The following is an 18299-nucleotide window of genomic DNA, read 5'->3' as shown; positions in this document are numbered from 1 at the left end:
CCAATTCCTTATCCAATCCACCCATCACATCCATATCTCTCCAACTTGGCAAGCAGGATGTTGCAGGTGACTGTGTCAAAGGCCTTGCAGAAGTCCAGATAGATTACATCCATAGGTCATCCTTTATCTACTGACAGATTTACTTTATCATATAAAGCCACTAGATTGGTCAGGCAGGATTTGCTCCTAGTAAAGCCAGGCTGGCTGTCTTGAATCACCTCTTAGTCCTCCATGTGCCTTAGCATGGCATCTAGAAGTATCTCTTCCATGATCTGCTGAGGCACGGAGGCGAGGCTGACAGGCCAGTAGTTCCCCGGGTCCTCCTTTCCACTCTTTTTTAAAGTGGGTGTAATATTTCCTTACAAGATGTATCCATACTAATTTTAAATTACCCTGCTCAGACACTGTTGCAGCCAGACTATGGTAGCATGGAGGCTACTGCAGGCTACTTTAACCTGTCAGAAATCATTCAGGTGGTCTTCCTTGCATTGGGGGTGCCTGTACTGGCAACCAGAAGAGCTAAAATGTTTCTTTTTTTAAATGTAAAACTGTCATTCTAGAGGACACAAGAAGGGTCACATTATTGAAATACTCCTCTAATTCAAGATCTTTCTTTCCTATAAGACAAAGCACTGTGTTTTGTCTAAAAGCTTCTGGGTCTGAACTCCCAAAGCAATCATCCACAGTCTGGTTTGTCTTTTTCTTCCCATCTGATTCATGAGAGAATGTCCCAGGGACTCTTTAGAGACATACGATGAAAAACAGACACACAACAGCCCATTAAGCTAATGACTCTTGGCAATAGCGGCTGCAAGTGAACAGAAACAATTGCAAAGTTTTCCAGTTAAGTTGTCACGCACAACTATTTCCTTCATGGTTGTTAGGAAACATTTGCAAAAGCATAATGTAACACTGGTACGTGAATCATAAAATACTGGTTCTCCTCGGAATGCATTGCCAGGTGGGTCAGAAGCAGGAAAGACCAGTAACTTGGGAAGTACAAAAGCCAGTCAGTACACATAAAAGATAGAACAGAGAGATTACAGCAAAGAGCCATCAGAATAGATTAGGCTGTCGTACCTCAACAACTTCAAGGATATTTTCCTTCAAAAAGACATCTGAATACTTCAGAATTGGTCTAAGACTAATTCCTTCCACAGACTGGATTATTTTTAAGAAGAACCAATTTGATTGTACCTTCCTTCTCTATAAGCAGAACAGGAACGCGGAGAGGTTCTGACTGCAGATGAAAGTGACACTGCAGCATTTAGGAAGAAAAGATTTTTATTCAGGAACAGAATACTAAAAAGAAGACCACTAGGGCACAGAAACAATCAGATGAGATACATACAAAAGCCAGTTAATGAAGAAAACACATGAGACAATAAAACCTCACAAGTCAGAAAACATTATCCCATCTTCCAACTTTTTGTATCAGTCTCCAAAGCTATTAATACCTTCAACTGTACAAAGGGTCATACTTTCTTGTATCACCTTTCAAAAAGCAACATTCTCCTGGGATGAATGAAATAATAAAATCTTAGCTGAATAAAATACTGCCTTCTGGGGGAAAAGTCATTGATGAAATGCTATTCCAGAGGACTTCAAAATGTAAAACACATGTCTCAAACTTTTTTCTTTCTTTTTTTAAATCACAACTGTATACCTAAGAGGGAACAAATATAAAAGAAGAAAATCCAAAAATGCACTAATGCACAGACCTTATTATAAAGCTGGAATACAGGAGCTACCAAAAAAAAGGACTACTGTAGTAAAAGGAATAATTTCTATGCTCAATGTTTATTCTTCCAATAATTTGCAGTGGATGATGACAAGTATCAGATGTGCCAAAGATTTCTTTTTTCCAGAATGAAGTAAGAAGGCACTGCTGCACCAGGAGGGACCAATCTAGAGACAAGAAAGCTAAGTACTGACACTGCCAAATAAATGCTGGAAAGGAGTAACTTTACAAGAAGCACCTACTTCTTTCCTTCTGCCTTCAGTTTCCAAAAGGAAAGATTAATTTCCAGTCCAGAAACTCTACAGAATCACCATAAACTTCAGTTTCCTGAATGTTTTTCTCACATGTTACAAGACACTGCAGAGACTGGATGATGACTCCTTAATTCAACTTGTAAGACTAGTGAGTAATAAGACAAAGTCTCTGGACAAAGTATTAAGCAAACAACAAAAAGAGATAAACAAATCAGTATGTCAATAGTATGTGTGCAGGGATATTTGTCCATATTCTGTGTGCCTACACAGGTGGGTGTATTTATTAGCTATGTGCATTATTTTAAGTATACATGCTGTTACAAATAGCAGTTTTAAAAGCATTTAATGGATGTAGGATCATGAATCCCATTGATTTTCAAAATACATATGATATACTTAATGCTAGCATCATTTACATCCCTCTCAAAGGCAACCAGCATTTGACAATAGACCCTAGCAACATGTAACTGCAGTCCAAGGAAGAAATGATTTTTTTTTTGCTGCACACACTTGAAAAAAAAATAAATCAGATGTTATATCCATGCACAAATATACATGAATTCACACATACTTCCATTTACCTACATATAAACCCCACCTTTTCCCACATACATATACATACAAAGCATACATTTTCAATGACACAGTTGTTACCTGAAAGGTAATGTTTCAGAGAGCTGGAAACAATTATAAATAAAAAGCAGTCTGAAGGAAAAACATCAGCAGAAAAATATGAATAGCTAGGAAGCATTTCTTAATATATTCCACATAAGATGAAAAGCTGCACCAGTTCAAAATTTGGCTTAGGAAGGGAATTAGCAACAGTAAATAAGAAATTAAAAAATAGGAAGTGAATGGTAGCAAGTATAAATAAGGAGTTGTAGAAAACTGCTATGGAAGACAAAAGAATACAAGGAGATAGTCACAGCTAGCTAATCTATCAAAGCCAGAAAAATAATCCCCCAAACTCTTCATTACTATAGAGAAATGACAGGATTGTCTAAGATAATCAGAAAAGACAAATACTCTATTCTATATCATGGCAAAGCTCCACAAGAAATGCCCATCATTCAGTGACACAGTTCTCTTCAACTGAAGCAAGTTATTGCATCAGCGATCCAGATATATTGTATTTTAAAGTTTTAAGACAGGAGGGGTCCCATCTGAACTACTGAGGGGTTTTGTTTATTTGTTTGTTTGTTTGAAGTCTTGAGTGCTATGGTTCTCTGGTTCCAAAAAGAATCAAAGACAGGAGATGACTGTCAGCTTTTACCAGAAAAGCAGTTAATGACATATACATGAAGGTCCCACTGAGTAATCATTTGTACTGGGCTCTATTGTGATGGTAAGGCTGCAAGTTAAATGCAAGTTTTAGACATGGGATGAAACTGCTAAAGAGAAAGCTGTGTGTGCAGGCAAAGGAGAACACAATTGCTGAAAAACACTATCATCACATAAGTAGGTTGGCTTCTGTACTACAGCTAAAATCAAATATAGCAGTAGAATCAAAGCCTATGCTGACCTGTGCCAAATGAGGATACACTTTTAAGTGAATATATGTGTGCCAATATATGAGACAGGCAGGTTATTTTTGATGCATGACGTGTAAAATAGTTAACTGATGACCAATTCGGTGTTATTCGAAACTACTATTTATGCAACATAGTTAATTAAGGATCAATTTACAGTTCTTTTAAACTCTCAGTTATGATTCTGCATCTCCTCAACCACTTGTAAGATTCTGGGGGCTCACCTGAATTTATTTAGAATCATCAAGTTGTTTCAGTTGGAAAAGATCTCTAAAATCATCAAGTCCAACCATCAACCTAAAACCACCATGGCCATTAAACCACGTCTCAAAGTGCCATGTCCACACATTTCCTGAACACATCCAAGGGCAGTGACTCCACCACCTCCCTGGGCAATCTGTTTCAATGCCTGACCACTCTTTCCATAAAGAACTTTTTTCCCAAAATTCAATCTAAACATCCCCTGGCAAAGCTTCAGACCATTCCCTCTCATCCTACCACCTGATACCAGGAAGAAGACACCAACTCCTTCCCTAGCTGTAACTTTCTTTCAGGAAACTGTAAGACAAATGGAAGAGAGTAAGTGCACATTCTGTAAAATGGCTGTGATGGTTTGGGTGTTCCCTGCCCCCCCACACTTCGGAAATCACCCAGACTAGACTCAGCAGCTCTGGAAATTGAATGAAGCTTTACATTTACATCTTAGCACAAATATACAAGCAGATATTTACAGTATATACAGTTATATACAGAAATATACAAGTTAAAAGGTAATACAGAAACACAACAGCCCTCCCAGAAAACTGTGTCCCCAGGAGAAAACTGTGTCCCCAGTTCACAACTGCCCTTCCACCTTCTCCCACCCCTCTCTACCTTACCCTAGACGTTGCCTTGTGCCCAAGGAAGACTGGGGGGTCAGCCAGGGCAGGTAGGAAGAAGGTGGATTAGTCGCAAAGATGGCAGGTTAGGTTAGAGAGAGAGAGTTCAGCCCAAAGCCCAGACCGTGACTGTGTTATCTATATTTGTGTTCTTATACATCTCAGCAAGCCTATGAGATAAGTAGGCATCACCACTGTTTCCCTTTCACAGCCTGTAATCTAATTCTTCTCACCAAACCATTCTAGCTAGCTTCAAACTAGCACAATAGCATACAGAAGTTCTGGAAATACTCCAAGTATTTGGAACTCACTAGACTATTATAGCTCAAAATGCTATACATGCTGTGCCAAACTTTCCCTCACGTATTAGAAAAACACTCCTTTGTGTGTATCTGGGAAAAAAAAATGTTTTAATAAGATTATTAACTTTTCACCTGATTTCTTGGGTGTCTGCTGTTCTGATGTTTGACTGAATTGTGGGTGATTACAAGCAAGGTTGTTTTTGCTGCTACTGGAATATGAGGCTGCAGGTTCGCTTGTCTTCTGAAAGTCTAGCCCTGCTCTCTCAGTTTGGACTTCCGTTTCAGTAAACTGTGAAAGCACACTGGCCTCTGCATTTCCTTCTCCATTTTTGTCAGTGCATTCTGTTCCACTTACTCCAGTAAGTACTTCTTCATCTGTTAGTTTAACAAAAGAAATTAAAAGTATCTACAACATAAAACTCAGTAATTCAATTCCAGAAATTAAAATGACTCTCAAAATAACCATATGTTTAACGTATGTTAACGTAGTGAGACTGAATCCAAAACAGTTCAATTCATTGATTCTTAGGCATTAAAAATAATAAGGTACTTAAGAATTTAGTCTCATTAATTGCAGCGACCACTGTGGTCACACTTTGGTAAATACAATGGAGTTTTGAATACAAAACGGCCTCAAAAATACAAGGTAAAAATTACTAACTGGTAAATCTGTCATAGTGGACTGCACTATAACACATTCTATGTGCCTGCTATTTATTTATGGAAAAATGAATTCTCGGGAGACAAACAGCTGTTTTTATAAATAAAATACACAACATGCTTAAAATAAACTCATAACATAATTATTTTCAAACAAAATATGGCACCTGTTTTCTGGGAGGTTTCTTTCTGCACATTTTCCACAATCTGAAATGAATAAGGAGAGTTGCTGTCTGCATTAATACCAAAATGTAAATCTGCTTTCAAGTTGGTCTCCTGAAGATCCTCTCTCTTTTGTCTAATTTGACTTGTGTCATTTTCATGGAGTTGTAAAACTACAGGCTCAGTCTCCAAACTAGTAATACATTCAGTTTCCAGGTGACATTCTTCAATTCTTTCTTCTGCATTAAGCAGGATCCTCCCTCCTTTCTCTGGCTGTGGAAACTTCTCTTTAGTGGTGCTTAGTACAGCACTAGTAGAATTACAAGGACTTTCAGAAACACTTTCCCCACTTGTAGCTGCTAAAACCTCATGTACTAACAATGTTTCTGCATTTGCTTGAAGCGTCTGTTCAGTGCAACTGGTGCCATTCTTAGATATAGTAGTAGTAATAATGTCTTGCACCTCATTTACAACAGTCTGGTGTAATATGTCCATGCTATTTGAATCTGTAAGATTTGCACGTGGTAGTTCGGACTCATCTGTCTGCAAGACAATCAATTCAAACACAGGCAAAGAGAGTTTTAAACTTAGAGCCGATCTATTAATTTTGTTTCCATCCACACCACATTTAACTTAGTCAAGTTTTGCAAATACATATATTCATTCTGAGGGTATTCCCTTATCAGTATTTAGATTCCTGTTACTCAAACTACCACTGTTATTCTGCTTGAGACTATGCTGGCCACTTGCATAATTCCTTACTTCCTCTTGTAACTTCAGATTCATTGCGAGAGGCACAAATAATAACTGAAAATCAAGTTCTGTTAAATCAGTACTTCATAAGTAGACCTAAACATGACACATTATTTCTGAATAGTTTTACTTTAAGCTGTGGTTTCAGCTACAAGAATAGCAGATCTGTTTGTCTTTTTTGAACTTCTTGTTAGGTTTGGAGCTTTTTTCACTGCTGTTGCTTCGTATTGTTCATTCATTTGGTTTCCTGCCTTCAAAATCACAAAGAACTTTACCTTTTGGATATTTTGTCAACTATGTTCTTCTGTTTTGCTCACTTTTAGCAAAATTTCATTTGACACTTCAGTATCATCATGCTGAACTGTACCATGTGCATTTAATTCTATCAGCAAAAGGTCATATGCTTCATTTAATTTTCTGATAAACTGCTTTATTATATACTATACTAAAACTGTGCTATTACAAAATTAATTGATTTCCTCTGTCTATGCAGCTTTATAAGACAACAGAAAAAAGAATTAATGACCTAAAAAATACGTGTATGAAAGTGTAAAAAATCATGATTGAAATCTAATCATAAATATTACTGAAATTCTTTTTACTTTTATCCATTTATGATAACTGAACTGATTTTAAATTAATGTTGTTTTAAAAATGTTAAAACCTCATTGCTTTTGTGGTATCATATCATAGCTAATATCTCACCTTGGTGGCAAAACTGCCTGCAATGATTGTAGGAAATTATTCAGGTTGGGAATGAACACAGCAAAATATTAATTAACTCATGGAAATTTTACAGGACTGTTCCAAAGGCCAACAACTACCTAAAATTACCTTGTTGATTATTCCATATCTGTAGACAGAACCAGAACACAACCACTAACATCATCCTTTACATAGCCCCAGTAACAGGTTTCCTCAATTAAATGTTTACAACACTGTCTGCTTGAAGAATATCCTTCATCAACCAACTGTTTTGAAGCGTTATCTGAGGCTATATATCAGAGATGTTGTTACAACATAATATTTCAAAGGACACCACAGACTGCATTGCTGTGAGTAACAAGGACCGTTATTATAACCACATAAAACTAGGAAACAAGAATAAAGTGTTTGAGCACAATGCATTACAAGTTTCAGCTATTATCATTGCTCAAAGGGGAGAAAACAAGAGGAGGAGAGCACAGTTTTTACTGCCAGAAGCTCCTGTGCTCCATACAAACCACTGTCATTACCAAAGTGACTGACCATGGTGTCTCATTTTCCTGTAAGACTACTAGCTTCTGCATCTTGATGAGGTCTCACAAAATAACTGTGCAAGACAGTGGCTCCCTAACGCTCTCCTGTCTAGACAAGAAGCAGCTAACCTACTGCTACAAGCAAGGCAACATATTGAAGTTTCAGTCAGGTTTCTGCAAGTAAAATGCTAGTTGTAAATTACCTTTGAAATGCTTGCAAAACCTCAGCAAGAACCACTGTTCACAAAAGGCAGGTTACTGCCTCCGTTTTGCATCTTTACAAGGCTGTAGCTGATCCCAAGTACACATAAGGATCAACAACTGCTTGACAAACAATTGGCATAATGTTGAATATGACTCCAATCCCTGCTAGGTATGAAACACCTAGTACATTATGTTCCCATTTTGAAACACATTTCAGACACAGTCATCTGCTTTAGTTCACTGAAGACTGATAGAAAGTCCTTAACAGTTCACTATCAAATTATCAGAATTCATTGTAAATATGTACCTGGTGCAGGTTTGTATCCGTGACACTCTGAGTATTTAACACATTATCTGAATCATCTCCACCTGAAACAGAAATGAAAGACAGAAAGAAACCAGTATTGGAAAGAGACCATAATTATTTATTTTACATATATATCATCTAATGTCCAAAATTCTGTGTGCAATGGTACTTGGCACATTTAGATATTCGGAATAAGGGGTTTATTAGAATACAAAATATGAACATATAAAATATATGCTAAAGTCGTGGAAGTCTGACCTCTTGCAGATGCCATTTTGTACAAACCAGAACAGGTGAGAGTGAAGTACAACACTATGGTTCCAATTTTTTTTCCTAAGATTAGTGACCTGAGGAATTGTTTTAGAAATTTAGAGGAGTTACATTTCCTAAATTCTAACACATTTTTTCATCCCCAGGAGACTTTTCTGAAGCTAGCCTAACTTACACCTTTCGTCGTGTAGTGTATTTGGGCAGGGAAAGGGGTGGAGTCATTGGTGTAAAAACAGGCAATGATGTTCCCCAGCACGAATTCAGTGCCCTGCTGGTGGTTTGCTTTAGTTTTTCAGCTACTCTCTGTGGAAAAAAATGGCACAAAAAAAGAACAGCAACTACCAAGACCTAATCTAGTTTAAATCCATTACTCCTTGTCCTGTCACCATAGGCTGTGCTAAAAAGATTGTCTCTATCTCTTTTACAGGCTCCTTTTGAGTACGGAAGGCCAGAATAAGGCTTCTTATTGTCATCTCTTCTCTACAGATTGAACTGTCCCAACTCTCTCAGCCTGTCTTCAGAGGAGAGGAGTTCCAACTCCATGATTAGTTTTGTTGTCTCTCTCTGGACCTATTCCAACAGCTTCACATCTTGCTTGTGCTGAGGGCTCTACAGCTGAAAGTCCAGGTAGGCCCTCAACAGAGCACACAGTACAGGGGCAGAATCACCTCCCTTGACCTGATGGTCTTGCATTTTTTGATGCAGTACAGGACATGATTGGCTTTCCAGGCTGCAAACCCAGCTCATTGTCCAGTTCATGATCTACCAGTACCATCAAGTCTGCATCTCTCAATCCCTCCATTCCCAAGACAATACTGATACAGAGGATTGCTTGTATTTAGGTGCAAGACATTGCAGTTGTCGTTATTGAACCTCATGAGGCTCGCACAGGCTCACTTCTTGAGTTTATTCAGGTCCCTCTCACACTGATCTCTGGCCTTCCTTATTTCTTATATGTCAGGATCAAGAGCTCTTTTAGAATCACAGAATGGTTTAGGTTGGAAAGGACCTCAAGGATTACCTAGTTCCAACCCCCTGCCATAGACTGGGACACTATGGAAAGTGCCCTTAAAGATCTGTCAGCTCTGTTTTGCTCCCTTATCCCAGACAGCAGTTTCCCAGGAGGTTTTACTGACTAACTTAACTCCTTAAAGAGCTGATAGTCTGGTTTCCTAAAATGTAAGATTTTTTTTTTTACTTACTCTTTGCCTGAGCCATGTCTCTCAGAATTGTGAATTTTACAGTGCATAACCACTGCAGCTGAGGCTGCATCCAGTCTTCATGTCCCTGATTAGATCATTTGCATTAGTGATCAAAAGGCCCAGTACTGCATCCCCTCTGGTAGGACTGTCTATTCCTTAGCTTAGGACCCTCAGTGGTTTCCAGGAGTGTCATGATTGACTACAGCTTGCCATGACATTTTTCCAGGATAAGTCAAGGTGGTTGATGTTTCCCAGTAGAATTGAGAGCCTGCAAATGTGAAGCCTCCCACAGCTGAAGTAAGAACACTTTGTCCGTCTGTTTCTCTTAACTGGGCAGTGTATAGTAGACACCACCCACCAAGTTCCCTCTGTTGCCTTCATCTCCAGTTCTTCCCTATGAGATTTTGACTTGTTCATGGCTATTCCTCAGGAACATCTCTACACATTCTACCCAGTTCTTGAAGCAGAGGGTGACATCTTTGCCCCTACTTCCTCAACTGTGTTTTCTGAACAGTGTCTAGCCAACCATAGCTACAATCTGTTCACAAGATTTGTCCTAACAAGTTTTATAAACAGCATGTGGATTGTAGCTTTCTAACAGCACAAAGGCTTCCTGCTCTTGCTATTTTGACCACACTGCATGCATTGGTGTAAAAGCACTTCATTTGGGCTGTTGGCCACATCACCTTCTTAGATGAAGCGCCCATTAAAATCTTTGAGGTGCTTCCCAGTGCTTCCCTGCTGATTCCTGATACCTCAGGACTCTGTGGTTTACCTCTTTAAGACTTCAGGTGTGTTCCAGTGCAGCTGACATGTGTCAGGCTAAGGTCTCTTGCTTACACCCCATCCCTCTAAGAACTGCATACTCACAGCTTGCCATGGGCAAGCCTGATAATATTCCCTGCCCCCTTCAAGTATAGTTTTAAAGCTCTGTCAATGTGGCCACAAGCTCCTGAACAAAGACCCTCTTGAATCTTCAAGAAAGGTGAAAGCCATCTGACATCATCAGTCTTGGTGATGTGCAGACATCAAAAAATCACAAGCTGTGGCAGTGACATGAGCTACAGAGCCCTTTATCAATAGACTGGGTCCATCTGTTCCTTCCAGTGTTGCTGCTCACAATCAGAAGGACAGAATGTCCCAGGTCCCCTTACCAACTGTCCTAAGGCCCCGAATTCTCTTTTGATTTCTCCAGGAACATTGTTGTGGGACACTCCAAATCCCTTCTTCACACACCCCCCCAGTGCTTTCTGAATCACTAGCTTCAGAAGTATTATCCTACTCTCAGCCTTAACACAAGCAATTAAATTATTAAATCAATGTTTGGCAACTCCTAAGATCTAGATCCAATTCTAGATCCTTCATTTTTATCTTATGCATCCTTTAATATTCAGCCTCTATTCCTGTTTAGAATCAAATTTTATCCCTAGCTCTAAGCCATACCTCAACCAACAGCAAGGTCAGCCCTGTCCCACCTTAGATAGGAAACAACTATTGGGCTTCACATCCTCATTTCAAGTATAAGAGTAGTTCCAGCCCAAGAAAAAATGTGGACAACTTTAGCTTGTATATTTTGCTAATATACAGCAGCTGTGTTTGGTAATGAGTGCTTCCTGGTACTCAGTCATCAGACAGTGAAGCCCATGGAAATATAAATAATAAAGGAAATACAGTGCCAGAGTTGTTTAGAATTTTTTTCCATTTAGTGGTGATGATATGTCAGAATGATTCTCTCTTACCTGATACTGAACATCTTCCATATCTTGCTGCATAGCTTGTAAGTAGTTTCCTCATAGATGGGTCAGAAGCTTCTTCTAATGCACACCTTCCCGTCTCGTCTTTCAGTAAGGGATTGGCTCCATACCAAAGTAATAACTCTGCAATCTAGCAAAAGAAGGTTTTCAGATTGTTAGTTCTCTGACAGTGTTTTCCATAGTCCTTCCTTATATCAGCTCCCCTCTCTTGTACTTATTTACTTGCATGTGAGTAACTAAAATAAATCTAAGCCTATGACAAATACCTCCTTTTTATTCTAGTTAGTACACCCCAAGCATTCCTCTGGATGTATCACAACCCTATAGTCTTATTGTTTACAATTACATAAATTCATTCCAGGAATTAACCTGATGCCATTAAGAGAAGGGCTCCAAAATATATATTCCTTCACATCTTTTAACTGGTGGTAAACAATAGGTGATTTTATTGTAAGAGTTAGCTTATCTATCCAGGATATCTACTGTAGGAGAAAAAGAAGAAAAACTGTGCTCTGAGCGTGTCCATCGTGATTTCTCTGACTGCAAAGGGCAGCTTTGACAGTGCTCTCAGATGTACACCACACAACTGGTCAAATGAAACCCACTCAGATGGCTTGGCAAACATGATTTCTGTGCAAACATAAAGCCTGATTCTGATATTACTCAAGAAATTATCGCTTTAGCAAAATGACTCATCTACCTCGTAGAATAATTTTTTAAGACATGAGATGATTTCTTTCCTGTGGGTAACCCTGTGATCTAATTCCAAGCACAAGTTTGGTTTATTTGTACCTTTGCCTTCCTCTATTCAGCATCTGTTATTATTTCAAACTGAGACTGAGTCACACCCTTCACTGATGCGTTTCAAGTCCCTCATTACTTCTAACAAGATTGCAACTGAGAAAATTGTTACAGAAGCCTTCTCAATTCACACATTCTCCTAAGAACACAGCAACTTTAAAAAGGCTTTAATTTACAGCAGAAATGTTCTTGGGCTCCACACATTGCCACAGTTCTACGGACTTTTTCAACAAGTAGTGTTGAGAGCTCTTCATCCTTAAAGAGATCTTGTACTCCCCCACTTAACTTTACTGTTATAAAATCTTTTATACACATAACTATGTTTCTGAAATAAGAAATTAATTTTAGCATATTGCAGGAAGCAGCAGTAAAAAAAGACATATTTCCAATCTACAATAGTAACCTCATGCAGAAAAGGTAGCTTTGAAAAAAACGGCTCCAATACCGTGTTACTAAATCACTGTAACCATTTTGTTGCTAGCCAAAAGCAATAAAAATTACCCCTGACAGAACATTGCAGCCATGCAACTACACTGCTCCTGAGTAAATACATTGCCATCATGTAATACCATTCCCTCTGGACATACCAGCTCACACAACTTCTACACAGCTCTCTACGGGTGTGCTCCAAGTGACCCAGCTGAAATCAGTGTCCTTCCTGATACATTCAAGCTGCTGACCTCTAAATAATAGTTGTGGAGATCCAGAGTTCTTCATGCATAACCATGGACTTGGTGTCTAAGGTACTTTCACAGAACTCAAAAATATTTCAGAACCTTCAAGAGTTGGTGTGATGGTCTCTGATTCAAAAGCAGAACATTAAGCTTAGGGCTTCCAAGTCTTAGAGAGAGCTACTGACCATAAGACCACCCTTCCTCTTCGCTCCAGAAAGACTTGGGGACAAATAGATTAAGCCTCATCTCATTTATGAAACAGAAAGAGAGTGAATGTTTAGGGACAAAACTTACTACACCCTCCACCAAAACAAAACGAAAAGAAACAACCCAACTCATAAATCAGCAGCAGGCAGCATGTGGGCACTGTTACGGACAGAAACAACAAGCAGGTAAAAGGGACATGCAGAACTCCTGCATAAATCTGGGTCACTCCAGGAATGTGGCAACAGGCGGAGGCAACCACTGCCAGACTGAAAGAGAATCCACAGTTTAGACACAGACTTATGTGGAAGCAAAGCATTTGGCAACAAACCCTACAATTAATTCATACCACTTACAAAGTATAAACACAGCCTTATCTCCATAACCCTCCATGCTATGCGTTAATACACACAAAAGAGTATCTGTGCATGGCTGTGGCTGCACATCACACATGCATGTTTACCACATAACACAAAAAGTTATCACAACTCCCAAACACTGGTTAGGTCATAAATTCTTCTGAAAGGTGATTATAAAGTGAAATAAGTAGTATTAATAGTAGCAATCTATTCCTCATTGTCCCAAACTGTGAGGAAAACAACTTCTGCTTTTGGACAAATCCTGTAAAGCACAGAATGAACAGAAATTGGGCAGAAAGGATTTGCAAACTCCTGAATTTACCCAAAAACTGAAAAGACTGGTCACATATAAAAAGATTACATGACCTTCTAGACCCAAACACAGCCATTTCTATTACTAATCCCTAATGTTTGTCAAATTTGGACTATACCTCATAATGGCCTTCTTTAACTGCATCTTGCAGTGGTGTTATTTGTTCCTGTCCTACAGCATTAACATCAGCTCCTGATTTCAAAAGCTCATTTGCTATCTCATAAAAGCCTTCTGCACTTGCTGTGTGTAGTGCAGTCCATCCTATGAAAGTGAAAAACCTACATTTCACATTTGACTGAAATAATGTATAAATTTTTTTGTTAGCTTTAGGTGATCTATTAATAAATATTTCAGAAAGTATATTGAAAATGTAAACATTCATGTGTTTTACACTACGTTCCATGAGGAGGTGTTAATGAAAGCCAAAAGGGTTGGGAGATCTCATATTTTTGTTAAAGTTTACTGAAGAACCATGTGCTGCTCTAACAATACTAGTTTGCTACTTGATAGTTCTGTTACAGAAGAGGAGAACAAAAATTCTTCTTAGTAATTTCTCCCTGAATAAAATGTACATGCTATTCTAAGAACAAGTTATTTTTCAAGCTCTCTTTTATTTACAAAGCCATGCTGAAGAGGTTTGTCTCTATTGACAAACAAAAATGTTCTTAAGAGTATCCAAGAACAGTCTGAGTATCCAAAGAAAGCAATGAAAAAAAATCTTACTGAAGTTCAATTTCTGTTCCCATATATATGGAATAAAAGATTATGCAAGCTTCACAATTCACAGAACAATTCTATTCCATGAAGGAAGTGTTGAGGAAAAATACAAGACAGAATGTAAGCCTGACCTGAGAGCAGCATAGCTTTGCATCAGCTCCTTAAACATTCAATATGTGACAGTTTTTGTAGGACAAGGAAAGGGAAAAAGAGGATACTCCTACTCTTCAACCAGCTCACATTATCAGAATGTTAATACTATGTGAATTAATGTGTGATTTAGTGTTATTAAGACTGTTCTTCTCCCACTAAGCTAAAAGTTCTTAGTTTCATTGGAAAGAAAAACTCCTGAGGTTTTCTTCTATATCACTCAAATCAAAATCACAGATTAACAGAATGGTAAGGGTCGGGAGGGACCTCTGGAGACCATTTTACCCAACTCCTAGGCTCATACAGGTTTGCCTAGACCAGGTTGCACAGGAATGCATCCAGGCAGGTTTTCAAAGTCTCCAGAGAAGGAAGTTTCACAAACTAGTCTGGGCAGCCTGTTCTAGTTTCTAGTGCTCCACCACCCTCAAAGCAAGGAACTTTTTCATTAAATGAAAATACTGCATATTTGTATAGGATTTAGTCTATTATGAGTAGAAGACAGAATCATAGAATCAGTCAGGATTGGAAGGATCATCTAGTTCCAACCCCCCCGGCATGGGCAGGGACAATCTACCCTAGATCAGGACATCCTATCCTGATCAGATGTTACATCAGGTTGTCTGAAAATTTTGTGCTTTTATGCTTTGTCCCCAAATGCTTGAAACTCAACTAAGTTTAAACTACATTGTCTGATGTTGATAGTTTGTCAAGGTGAATGTTTTTTTGACACTACTCTCTGTGAAACATTTCACTTGTATTTTATAGAGTCTATTTCATTAACTCTAGGCACTCCATATTCTGGAGTAAAAGACTGAAATCTGTTTAGGGGAGGATGAAAATGTTTAACTTTACCTAGGTAATTTCTCCCTCACTAAAAAGTATCCTCTGCCTGAAAAACTGAACCTGCAACACATTGCATTGATAAGCATTAGAATTTAGCAATATGACACTTGAGACACTGAACATGCTCCAGACCAAGAAGAAATACAAATTTCATTGCAAATATTTTTCAACTCCATTAAGATACTGTGAAACAAACAAAACTGAGAGCATCTCTACCATGCTGTCCGTATCCTACATGGTGATGTTCAGGAAATAAATACAAGTAAAATGGACACCAAAAGATCCCAGGATCTCAGTATGGTATGGAAGCAGAGTACTGCAGTACAGGAATATGGAAAAATGCTAGGTTAAGATATGGGTAAACACTGGTGGAAGGAAGAGAAAAGGCACAGAGGCAGAATATAATAAGCAGAACAATAGTTCCAAAAGACAGTAAGATGAAAGTGTATTTCAAAATAGCACAGCTCTGGCAACTCTACTTGTGATTACACTTCCATCTCTAAAAAAGAAAAAGTATGACCAGGTCAGCCTCTCATGTCTTCAAGCAGTTCAACTAAACATTTTGTGCAGTTGCATTCCTTTTGCATTAACAGCTGCCAGAGGCTGGTGGATGAAAAAACAGTGTCCTGGCAAAACATGAAAAGGATGAAAAAAGAAGAATCCGTGAGGTCAAAAACTTGAATCAGTGCACTTTAGTACATTTGCCTTCAGACACTGCAGCTGAACCCACATTATCATTTTTTCTGTTATCAGCAGGTGGCTTTGAAATCCACCAACAGAGTATTTTCTCATTACCTCCAGCATAAGTTAACATACATTACAAGTCAATCTGCAGCTGAGTCATCCATTTCTCAATATATTACAGAAGACACAGAAGTGATACCTTAATTTTGGTCTGTCGTGTGTCTGCCTTATACAATAGCCTTTAACTGTAGAACATATTTTTTGTTCCCACAGAACAGTTGTGAAGTCCTAGCCACTGCATTGGATGGAAAGACTCCAGGAATAAATCAAAGTTTGCTACCAAATCAACCAGCCATCTCTGAAACAATTTTCTTTTTGTTACAGAGGTCTTAGCAGAAGAACTGTGTTTAGTCCAGGTAAGGCACATTTGAAACAACCTAGCAATACTTTAGACTGTAGCAATGTCTTCAACACAAATTATCTCACATGACTCTGCCACCTTGTCCTGGTAAGGCTTCATCTGGAGTACTGCATCCAGGTCTGGTGCCCTCAACAAAAGAAGGACATGGACCTGACAGAATGGGTCTAGAGGAGGGAGATGAAAAGGATCAAGGGGCTGGAACAGGCTGAGGTAGTTGAGGTTGTTTAGTCTGATGAAGAGAAGACTCTGAGGAGAACTGAGTTCTCTTCTAGTACCTGAAAGCAGTGTACAAGTAGAAAGTAAGTCTTTACAAAGGCCTATAGTGATGGGATAAGGGGCAATGGGTTTAAACTAGAGAAGAGTAGAATTACGTAGGATGTTAGAAACAAGTTATGCACCATGAGGGTAGTGGAACACTGGAACAGGCTGCCCAGGGAAGTGGTTAAGGCTCCATCCTTGGAGATATGCAAGATTAGGTTTGATGGGGCTCTGGGCAACCTGATCTAATGGAAGACGTCACTGCTTACTACAGGGGCATTGGATTAGATGACCCTTGGAGGTCCTTTCCAACTCAAACCATTCTATGATTCTGTGAACCTGCATAAGGTGAATTTCCTCAATCAAAACATTCACAGCACTGGCTGCTATTTGTCATTGAGCTGTCCTGCGTCCAACATGAAGTAAAAATACAAAATACTAACTACCCATAACTTCATAAAATCAAACCGTTGTTAAACTGTAATGCTACAGGTTCCTTTGAGATGCAAGGGGCAAAATCAGTGTCCCTAAAAATTAAACTGAAAAGTCTAAATTTGTGTCTGAAGTTTGCCACAGAAATGATTTTTTTAGAAGTTCAACTTTAAAAACCATTACATTACTTAATTAAGGGATAAGCATGCACAGGATTGTTGAATTAACGATATGTAAACTTAGCAGCATCACTTTCTGATTTTTTAAGTTTTAAAATTTAAATTAAAATTTACATTTTTAAATCTCTTTTGTTAATTTACTTCAAACATATATCTATATGCTTTCTCATGAAGAATTACCAAGTCAATCCAATAAAAAAAAAAAACTAATAATCTACTGACTACTCACAAACTTACAGTCTTGTCCACTCCAGAAACTCATAAAATGCACTTTTATTAGTTACAGGTAGCTACTTGTTATGAAAATTGTATTTTAATACAATGCAACTTACCAGCATAATCCTGAACATTTACATTTCCACCAGACTTTATTATGTTGCGTACAAAGTCTATATTTTGTTGAGCAACAGCTCTATGCAGTATGGTCTCACCATACATATTCCTCCTATTTATTGTTGAAAGTGAAATGGGGAAAGCAAGATTCACAAAATTCCTAACAAAGGCTTCTTGTTCTGAAAAATAATACAAAAGAGCTGCTGAGAAGAAACAAACAAACAAAACCCCAAAATCCTTGGGATAGCAGGCTATATTTATATTGCTCCTCTCTACAAACAGCAGCAGATGTGGGCCACTGCATGTCAGAAATGGACATTTTAATTATGACCTTAAAACATATAGTCTTGCACTGTAATTCACAAAACCTGAGGTTTCTGCTGTTTTGTGCAGATACACAGTGAGCTCAAACTACTTCCTAGCCTTTTTAAATTGCTGACACTGTGGATTTTTAGAGTGTAACAGATATGGGTTTACCTAGGACCTTCTCTCATCTGAGCAAGTTGATAGTTTGTCTAATCTACTTGTCCAGCCTTTCAACACCTTCAGCATTTGAGATACTGCAGTCCCTAGTCAAATCTGGTCTAAACTAGACAGGCAGTTCGGCAGGCACTAAACCACAGATACACAGAAAACAAGGCACAGGTAAATTACACTTCACCAATTTAACTTGTTAA

The 18299-nt window shown here is 38.4% G+C and overlaps 1 protein-coding gene across 1 annotated transcript in view; it reads right to left on the bottom strand.

The window, feature by feature from the left end:
• The window catches only part of ANKRD31 (ankyrin repeat domain 31), an 81427-nt gene that overhangs the window by 39467 nt on the left and 23661 nt on the right, over positions 1–18299 (bottom strand). The window contains 6 exon segments of the mRNA XM_064176330.1: positions 4837–5079; positions 5532–6069; positions 8029–8090; positions 11240–11384; positions 13724–13866; positions 17622–17801. Of these exon segments, the coding sequence (XP_064032400.1) occupies positions 4837–5079; positions 5532–6069; positions 8029–8090; positions 11240–11384; positions 13724–13866; positions 17622–17801 (1311 nt within the window).

The sequence above is a fragment of the Pogoniulus pusillus genome, chromosome Z (assembly GCF_015220805.1).
Source record: "Pogoniulus pusillus isolate bPogPus1 chromosome Z, bPogPus1.pri, whole genome shotgun sequence".
Lineage (NCBI taxonomy): Eukaryota > Metazoa > Chordata > Aves > Piciformes > Lybiidae > Pogoniulus > Pogoniulus pusillus.
The sequence above is the reverse complement of the archived record's forward strand: the minus strand, read 5'-3'. Positions and strand labels throughout refer to the sequence as shown.